Source organism: Engraulis encrasicolus, chromosome 23 (assembly GCF_034702125.1).
Source record: "Engraulis encrasicolus isolate BLACKSEA-1 chromosome 23, IST_EnEncr_1.0, whole genome shotgun sequence".
In the NCBI taxonomy this organism is placed as follows: Eukaryota; Metazoa; Chordata; class Actinopteri; order Clupeiformes; family Engraulidae; genus Engraulis; species Engraulis encrasicolus.
Window position 1 is genome coordinate 12,526,009 of NC_085879.1, and position 10,000 is coordinate 12,536,008.

A 10,000-nucleotide genomic window follows, 5' to 3' on the forward strand; every position below is an offset into this window, starting at 1 on the left:
TGGTATGCCATGGTCACACACACACACATGCACACACACACACAGGCACTCACACACACACACACACACACACACACACACACACACACACACACGCACACTCTTGCACGTAACCTCCGGTAGGCTACGGTACACCTCGGTTAACGGTAAGGTATCGGCACATTCCTCCACTCCAACCGAGCGTGTCGCCCTCGTGCTGTCATCACCTCGCGCTGCTGCTGCTTGCTTTTCGCATATCGGCCCCAACGTTTCTTTGGCAGCCGCCACTGCCAGCCGCCGGCGGACCATCTGTTAGTCCCACCACCACCACCACCACCACCGCTGCCACTGCCACCGTGGCCGTGGAGCAGGGACGCTGACAGCTTTGGCCCAGGCCTGGGAGAAAGTCATTTCAAAGGGCCCCCCATCCAATACATACAATATAAATAGGACCTGAACCACCCCCGATTCTGAACCACCCCCACCATCATTCACCCCTACCTGCCTCCATGGTTCCTGTACAACTGACCCCTTAGTCCCGCCCCCTGTCAGCTTCCCTGGCTATGGCCAACGCAAAACGCCAGGGCTGTAACGATATTGCATCGAACTAAGAAACCGTGATACTCAGTTACAATACTCTGTAACGTGATGTAAGGCATCGTGATACGCCCTTTGTTATCCTTCCGTCCAGAAAGCAACCATATGATTCGATGTGATAGTGCTTCCAAGCTTCAAATGAGATACATTTCAGAAATCGTGGGCTGTATCGATATACAAACCGAATCGTGAGTTGAGTGTATCGTTACAGCTGTATAAAACGCTAACGCTTGCCATTGCTGTTGATGTTGACGTTACAGCTGGATCAATCGTTTACTCTTTCATTTGCTACCCTCTGCTCCCTCATTCCCTCTCTCATTCTCCTTGGCCACTGCTGTATCACTGGTTGCCCTCTTTCCCCTTCTTCAGTCCTCCACCCGTTGTCATTGCTGGCCTGGCTACCTACCTATGCACTCAGCACAGCACAGCACAGCACAGGCACAGCACAGGCACAGCACAGCACAGCACAGCACAGCACAGCACAGCACAGGCACAGCACAGCACAGCACAGCACAGCACAGCACAGCACAGCACAGCACAGCACAGCTATGCAGGCGCAGCAGAAGTAGCGTCAGCAGCAGCAGCAGTACAGGTGAGGCTAGGCCTAGCGTCTGGGCTCTTTGAGGACTCTCAGCTGTTCAAACACTACGCTTTAGCCCAGCGGAGGGAGAGAGAGAGGGATGGAGAGATGAAGAGGTGGAGGGGCGGGTGGAGAGAGAGAGAGATGGTAAGGGAGAGGAGGGGGTGGAGAGGAAGAGGGAGAGAGAGAGATGAGATGAGAGAGGAGGGGGAGAGGTTGAGAGAGAGAGAGACAGAGAGAGAGAGAGAGAGAGAGAGAGAGAGAGAGAGAGAGAGAGAGAGAGAGAGCGAGGCGGGGAGGGGAGGGGGAGAGGAGGAAAAAAAAACATGATTCGGGCAGAGGCTTTGGATTCTCCCTATCCCTCCCAAACCACAGTGGGCCTACTGCCTGCCAGAGTCGGAGAGTGAAGGAGAGAGAGGTGGGGAGAAGAAGTATAGAGAAGAGAAGTAGAGAGAAGAGAGGCTGAGGTGTGTGTGTGCGTGTGTGTGTGTGTGTGTGTGTGTGTGTGTGTGTGTGTGTGTGCATGCACGTGCGTGCGTGTGTGCGTGCGCGCGTCTACCTATGCATGTGTGTGTGTGTGTGTGTGCGCGTGCGTGTGTGTGCATTGGAGTGGGGGAAGGTTGAAATGAGAGATATTGAGGAGGCAAAGGAGTGAAGGAGAGATGAGAGAGAGAGAGAGAGAGAGAGAGAGAGAGAGAGAGAGAGAGAGAGAGAGAGAGATGAGGAAGACAGTGTGAGAGAGAGAGAGTGATATGTAGAGACGTATAGACTGAAGAGGGGCTCGTGTGTATGCATATGTATACACGTGCATGTGTGTTTAAAAAGAGAGGCATTGAGAAGAGAAGGAATGAGGGAGAGAGAGTGGGGAAGAGACAGAGAGAGAGAGTGGGAGAAGATAAGAGAAAGCAAGAGAAGAAGAGGAAGAAGAAGAAGATGAAAAAGGTGTGTGTGTGTGTGCGTGTGCATGTGTGTGTGCGAGCACATGTGTGTGTGTGTGTGTGTGTGTGTGTATGTGTGTGTGTGTGTGTGTGTGTGTGTGCGTGAGCATGCGTGTGTGTGTGTGTGTATGTTGGGAAGGGTTAAAAAAGGACAGATATTTAGGAGGTGAAAGAGAGAGAAGTCGAGAAGAGAAGAGAAGCGACGAGAAGAGAATGCAAGTAGCCGGGAGCTCTTTTTGCTTCTCTTCGCAGCAGTGTTCTGTGGTGCGGGGCCAACACAAGCAGTGGTCTGACATCATCAACCTGTGACGGCCTCTTCCTGCACTGCACTGCACTGCACTAGCGTACGGTAGGCTGTTGACAGACTGAAGCAGCAACTTTTGAGCACAGGGGATCTAATGACGTTCACAAAAGGTAAATATCCACCAACCAGTGCTGACTTGATACACTCCTGGGCCTTACTAGATACGCCAGGACGGGGCCCGTGTGAGTGTGTGTGTGTGTGTGTGTGTGTGTGTGTGTGTGTGTGTGTGTGTGTGCGTGCGTGTGTGCGTGTTCTTGTGTGTGTGAGTGTGTGTGCATGCGTGCATGCGTGCGTGCGTGCATGTTCTTCAGTGCGTGTGTGTGCATGCGTGCGTGCGTGTGCGTGTGTATATGCGTGTGTGTGTACGCTCTTGTGTGGGTGCGTGTGTGGGTGGGTGTGGGTGCACCACGTCTTGGAGTGTTTGAACTGGAATAGCCCAGCAGCTCGAGTGCCATTTGGAGCGCGGTGGCACAACACAGGCCTAATAAACATCGAGTAGTGGTTAAAGTATTAAATGAGCTGGATCCCCTCCTTTGCTTAGAGTGGCCGCCAAGTACAGCAGACAGACAGATGATAAAGTACCAGTTTCACGGCCATTAAGTCCAACATCCTTGAGAATTATTAGATAATTGAGATAATGCTACTTTGCCCAGCGAGCCCAGTCAGTCAGAGAGAGCGAGAGAGAGAGAGAGAGAGAGAGAGACTGAGGTCTGGGGCTAGAATATATGGATTATCATTCACACACAGCTCTATCCACAGGTTGGGAATGGAATGATAACTATCTCAAGATGACTGCCATGTGTGCAAACCAGGGTTGACAAAAAGGAAAAAGAAAAATAAAGACAGACATTTTTTTGAAGCAGACACACCTTAGGGAGTCAACCCTTCGGGCGAGCATATTTCTGGTTTGTTTGCGTTGGATACTTAGCCCAGATAGCCTACCTAACCTGACATTACTCTCTCGAGACAACTGGCACCTGTCACTATGGTGACCTCGCAATGGAGATGTCACAAAGCACGCGCAGCCAGCAGGGCTAACAGTAAACGTCACAATAACAATTCCATTAGCATAATAACCGCAGCTGCTCTATAAAAACTCACAGATTGGCGCATTTACGCGCAGTAGGACGAACATGTTTGTGGACTTCATTTCATTCACTTATAGTTTGTGTAAACTTACAAGACAGTCAGCGTGGAGAGAAGGGGCCGCATCGCTTCCCCCACCGCGACGAAACGTCGCTCCAAGTCTGTCTCCTCCTCGGCTCCTCAGAGCTGCTCTCCGCGTACCGGGAATTACACTCCGGTGAAGACGGTAGGTTTATGTCTGTCTTTGTAATCCGATGAATGGTCGCAGGGTCAGCGGACACTCCCGTTGGCATCGGTGGTGAGCATCGCGTCCCCCAGCAGCGGAGGGTACGGTAGGGGGAGGAGGAGGAGGAGGACGGGGGAACCCGCGCTGAGAGTGCCACTGTGACCGACCGTCCGTTTCGCGGCTGTCACGGTGGTCGTGGCGGTGCGCGGTTAGCAGCAAACAGGGGCGGGGCAACGTGAGGACTGGAGGAAGGGGGGGCGGGGGGTCAGGTCATTCAACAGCAGTATTCTCGGAGCTGTGGGGACAGGTGAAACGAAGTTCAGCCACTGTCAAGATCCAAAAAAAAATCCGCTTTCAGTCAGTCTATCCACCCTGAGTTACAAAGTCCAGGATGAAGTCGGTTACAATGCTTTATATTCCTAGTTGGAGTTCGTTGTCTGTCAACCTGTTCCGTCTGTTTGCAGTTAACTTCACTCGATCCCCACAGTTGAAATCTATTTTCCAGACGTCGTGGAACAGTTTGGGTCGGCTTTTTTCTTAGTTACAACTTGCTCCTTTGATCGAGAAATACGTCCTTTTAGGAATAAATCCTCTTGGATGGAAAGGAACGGTTACGGGCATGAGCGACGGACGGAGGGATGGGTCGGTAAGGGGAGAAGGGAGGAGTAGTGCGCACGGAGGCGGGAGCTTCGGCTCTAGTCCGTACGAGGCAAGGTCAGGCGCCGCGGGAGGCAGAAGGATACCTGGGCGGGGAGACGAGGGCGATGTAGACGCGGCGGTTCGGCATACTCCGGATGCTGCACGGTAGTCTCGGTCATGGCTGCCCTCCCTGGCGGGGTCAAAGGGTCTGTGGCCCGAGGGACACTGACCGATAACAGTGTCCGCTTGAGTGGAGAAGGAGGAGAGCCCGAAGCGGTCCAGCTCAGAAGAAGATGGGGGGATAGAGTTGAATGAAAAGCAGAGGGCGAGAGGGACAGAGACAGAGAGAGAGGGAGGGAGGGGGTGGGGGTAGGGGGGAGAGGCAACAGAGAATGGGAACAGCTGTGACTGAGGGGCGAACCCAGCCACCCGCGACAGCGCACAAATGACAGCCGCGTTCTGCACCTGATTTCCCGGATTTCCCCGACCAAGTCTCAGCCGCTGGCTGCTCGGTACATCCAATGTCCCGACACAATACCAGCCAGAACACGGAACGATGACATCACCTCAAAAAATGTTTGCAGAGAGAAACGCAATCCGAGTTTTTTTTTGTGTGTGTGAAAAATTATTCAGGAAAATGTTGAAGGTTAGTAGTTCACTCAAAACAAGACCCAGATGGAGGGAAGATTAGACAAACACACGGCTACACAGGTTCGAGGTGCAAAAATACCTTCTCGACTTCAGGGATCTCTGCTTGTAATTTCGAAGTTCTCTTTCTTGTTGAAGAGGGTCCACTTTTATCAGAGTGACAGATCGAACCTTTCGCAGTCTCCTTTCTGTGTTGCTTTCGTCCACGAAAGGAAAAAAGAGCAGTCTACAGGAAAAGCAAACACATGAAAAAAGAAAGCCAAGCGAGCCTCGTCCGATGAGAATATGAGAAAAGTACGCTTTGAAAAATGCCCAGGGTTCCTTCCGTAGTCGTTTTTCCTCTTCGCGCTGATGTGAATCTACTCGGGAGAGGCGAGTCAGCGAGAGCAAAAATCTCACTCCAAGGAAAGAAGAGGGAGAAAAAAAGAGAAGAAAAAACAGAACAAGATTTTAACAGCGGCAGATCAATCCAACCCTCCCTCCCCACCCCCTCCTTTGCTCTCCATGCCCCCCCTCTCTCTCACTTTTCCCAACTCTTTTCTCCCTCCCTCATACACAAAAACACATCACCAACCACCACATAGTGAGATTTAGTAAGTCTTTCTGTCAGGAAGACTGACTACTTCTCAAAGCGGGGGAAAACAGTTGCCCAATGTCACAGTATAATGAGTGTGGCAAGGTGTGTGTGTTTTTGCCTGTGTGTGTGTGTGTGTGAGAGAGAGAGAGAGAGAGAGAGAGAGAGAGAGAGAGAGAGAGAGAGAGAGAGAGAGAGAGAGAGAGAGAGAGAGAGAGAGAGATGCAAGTGGACGTCACCTGGTATAATTTGGAGAGCCGACAGACAGGATGGATTCGCGGCTTTGTTAGTAATCTAGGGCTATAGGGGGAGGTCTAGTCTGCTATTTCTGTCTCTTAACTTTACCTCACGCCGTCCGTTACACAGACACACGCTGGTGCAAAAAGGGGAGGGGGCGCTTTTGCCTACGGACTTGACTTTATCGGTGCGCGAGAGGTAAATGCTTTTGAAAGTGATGTATTTTGACTCCGCCGTTTCATAACTCCCAGCTTAAGAGAAAGAGAGAGGGGAGAGAGTGGAGGGAACGGGAGACAGTTTCGCTTAAAAGCTGGGAGGGAGGTATGTAAGCACAGGGACTGATCCAAAACGAACATTTCTCAGGGAATTCGGCAGCAACGCCCGCTCTACGCTCCCAAACCCTCCAACCCCCGGCCCGCGCACACCCCCACCACCAAACCCCCTTACCGCGACAGAACCGCAGACGGTCAGCCAAGCCAACACTCGCTATCCCTCTCCAGTGTACCCTACCACACCCCCGCCCCATGCCTCCCTCTCCCCCTCACACACACACACACACACACACACACACACACACACACACACACACACACACACACACACACACACACACACACACACACACACACACACACACACATTTTTGAAACGCCAGACAGGCAACTTGCTTTGCTCTTTTTAAAATGCCTTAATGGATGGTGTATTCATGTGTTCCTGACACAAAAATGCACCGTGCGTGTGAATGCCTGTGTCTGTGTGTGTGTGAGCATGTGTGTCTGTAAATGCTGGTGTGTGTGTTCGTGTGCGTGCGTGTGTATGTATGCATGTGTGCGTGTGTTTGTGTGTGCACACGCGCGTGCGTGCTTGTGTGTGTGTGTGCACACGCGCGTGCGTGCTTGTGTGTGTGTGTGCTTGCGTTCATGCATCTGGGTCAAATAGCTCAAGGAAAAGACAGTAGTCGGTTAATTCATCAGATCTGGCCTCCTTGCTGGGCTTTCCATGCCAGTCCTGTCCATTCCACTCTTTCCTCCACCCAGACGCCCCATTGCCCTGCTTGCCTGGCCCGGCCTGGCCTACACTACACGGCACAACACCGCACTGCTACTGCCACTGCCATGGAGTTGGCGGAGGCTTGTTGTTACAGGCTGATCTCGGCTGGATGTGCATGTGTAAGTGTGTGTGCACTATGCGGGATGTGTGTGCCTGTGCCTGTGTGAATTAGGTGCCTGGCTTTGTCTATTCAGTATGTGTATAGTGTGCACGTGTGTATATAGTGTGCAACTGTTCATATGTGTGTCCGTGTGTTCATGCGACTGTGTGGGTCCGTGGTCCACAGTCGTCGAATCTGGCCATCTCGCAAGCACTTCCATGCCATTCAGTTTCTGGATGTGTGTGTGTACATGTGTGTGTGCGTGTGAATACAACATGCACGGCCTGTACCTGTATGACTTGGTGCGTGACTTTTGTGTGTGTGTTCTGTATGTACAGTGAGTCCAATATCTATTTGATCCCTTGCTGATTTTGTTGGTTTGCCTACTAACAAAGACATGATTAGTCAATAAATGTTATGATAATATGTATTCTAATATGGAGAGACAGAATATCAAAAAGAAAATCCAGAAATTAACTGACGAGAATATATATTAATTTATTTCCATTTCATCGAGCAAAATAAGTATTTGATCCCCTGCCAACTGATTACAGTTCCCGCCCCACAGACCAGATGGGCACTTCCGATCAACTTGTCATCTGAATTAAAGACACCTGTACATACTAACATGCATAAAAGACACATTGAATCAGCAGAATCAGTCCATAGTATGAGTGAATCAGTCACACTCCAACCTCACCAGCATGGGAAAGACCAAAGAGTGGTCAAATGATATCAGGGACACAATTTTAGACCTGAACAAAGATTAAATGGGCTGCAAAGCCACAAGAAAGAGACTGGGTATTAATGACCCAGCTGTTGATGCATTTCTTCCAAAATGTGAGGAATACAAAATGACTATCCATCGGCCTGTCTGGGGTTCTATACAAGATTTGACCTTTTGTAGGGATTTGATAATCATGAGAACAGAAAGAAATCACCCTAGAGCTGTACGGGAAGATCTAGACAATGACATCAAAGCTACTGGGACCAAAATCACTGAGAAAACTACTGGTAGCACTTAATGCCACAGAGGTTTAAAATCCTGTAGTGCACACATGGTACCTCTACTTCAGAAGGAACCTGTGCAGTCCCACTTGAGGTTTGCCAACGGACATCAGACTGGTTTAGGATATGATAAGGAGGTGCTGTAGTCAGATGAAACCAAAATCAAGCTGTTTGGCATTATCACAATTCAATGTGTTTTGAGAAAGATTACTGCTGTCTATGATCCCAAGAACACCCTCCTCACCATTATGCATGAAAGTGGTATCATTATGGTTTGAGGGTGTTTGTCTGGCCAAGGCACAGGACAACTTCACATCGTCAATGAATGGATGGAGGAAGACATGTAATGTGCAATCCTGAGTGCAAACGTCCTTCCCTCCACCACTACACTGAAGGATGGGCCATTTTTGGATCTCCCAACATGACAATAATACACAACATAAAGTCAAAGCAACGAAGGAGTGGCTGAATAAGAAGTTTATTAAAGTCGTGAAGTGGCCTAGAAAGTCTCCAAATATTAACCCTATTGTAATTCTGTGGAGAGAACTGAACCTCCCATTTGCCAAGCTACAGCCACAAACCATTAATGTTTTAGCGATAATGTGCAAAGAAAAATGGGCATAAAAATAGTTTCTACTATATGCACAAACATTGTCATTAACTAAAAGAAGCATCTAACCTCAGTGTTAGAAAACTAGGGCTTTGCCACAAAGCACTTTATCTTCTTTAGCTAGAGGGGTCAAATACTTATTAGCCTAAATTAAATACAAATAAATTAAAATATATTATTTTATGTTATTTTCTGGAATTTCTTTTTGATATTCTGTCTCTCCATGTTTGAATACATATTATCATAAATTTATAGACTGATCATGTCTTTATTAGTGGGCAAACGGGCAAAATCAGCAAGGGATCAAATACATATTGGACTCACTGTACGTATGTGTATGTGTGTATGCAAGTGGGTCAGTGGTCCTAATGAAAAGACACAGTAGTCAAATCTGGCCGTCCCACAAGGATTTCCGTGTCATTCCTCATTCCTTCCTCCACCCAGACACCCCATTGCCCTGGCACTACACTGCACTGCCACTGCCACTGGCATTGGCACTGGCATGGGGGAGCTGTAGCCAGTAGGAGCGTGTTGTTACAGGCTGCTTGCTGATCCCAGATCTGCCAGCGGGGCCCGAGGTCAGCCTCCACATGCTGACAGACTGTTTCGGAAACTGTGTGTGTCTGCTGCTTTGGACCACTGCATGTGCAAGTGTGTGAATGTGTGTGCATGTGTGCGTGTGTGTGTGTGTGTGTGTCTGTGTGTGTGTGTGTGTGCGTGCGCGCGTCTATGCGTGTCTGCGTGTCTTTCCTTGTGTGTCAGCATGTGTGCGTGTCTAATTGTGTGTGTGCGTTTGTGTTTCTGCACGTCTGTGTTTGTTTGTGCATGCGTGTGTGTCGCATCATGGCCTTAAGGAAAAGACAGTAGTCAGTCCGTTTGCCAGTAAGATATGGCCTCTCTCACGGCTTTCCATTCCACCCACCCAGACATGCCATTCAATGGCCTTTGCCTGGCTGGCCAGCACTACAATACAACAAACCGCAATGCTATGTAGCATGCACTGTCACTTAACCATGGAACTGGACAGGACTGGCCTGGGGTCAAAAAACGGCCCGGGCATTTTAGGCTTACACCGGCCCTTCACTTAAGTCCACAGTCTGTAGATGATGGACCAATGGGCTGCTGAATCTCTGAATTGTTGGCCTTTTTTTAGGCTTAGACCAACCAATCACAAAAGTCCACTGTCTGTACTGTCTGTAAGATCAACCAGTGGGCTGCCCCCTCTGAATTGTGCCATTTTGTTTTTTTGTGTTTTTTTTTTTAATGAATATATATGAAGAGTTTATTTACAAAATGGTGTATCCACCATTTTTGATTTTGATTTTATTATTGGCAATGACTGTTCAGAGGTCATACCACCTACTATGTGTGAATTCTTGCCATTCAAATAGTTTGAGAACATAGCCTACTTTTTCAACTTATAA

The 10,000-nt window shown here is 49.2% G+C and overlaps 1 protein-coding gene across 2 annotated transcripts in view; it reads right to left on the reverse strand.

Annotated features, from left to right (window-relative positions):
• The window catches only part of fgf18a (fibroblast growth factor 18a), a 29,451-nt gene extending 24,021 nt beyond the window's left edge, over positions 1-5,430 (reverse strand). For both annotated transcript variants that reach the window (XM_063189617.1, XM_063189616.1), the window contains exon 1: positions 3,579-5,430. In XM_063189617.1, coding sequence (XP_063045687.1) covers positions 3,579-3,610 — 32 coding nt within the window. In that variant the 5' untranslated portion in view covers positions 3,611-5,430. The remainder of the gene's footprint in view (positions 1-3,578) is intronic.
• Between the last annotated feature and the right edge of the window lie 4,570 nt (positions 5,431-10,000).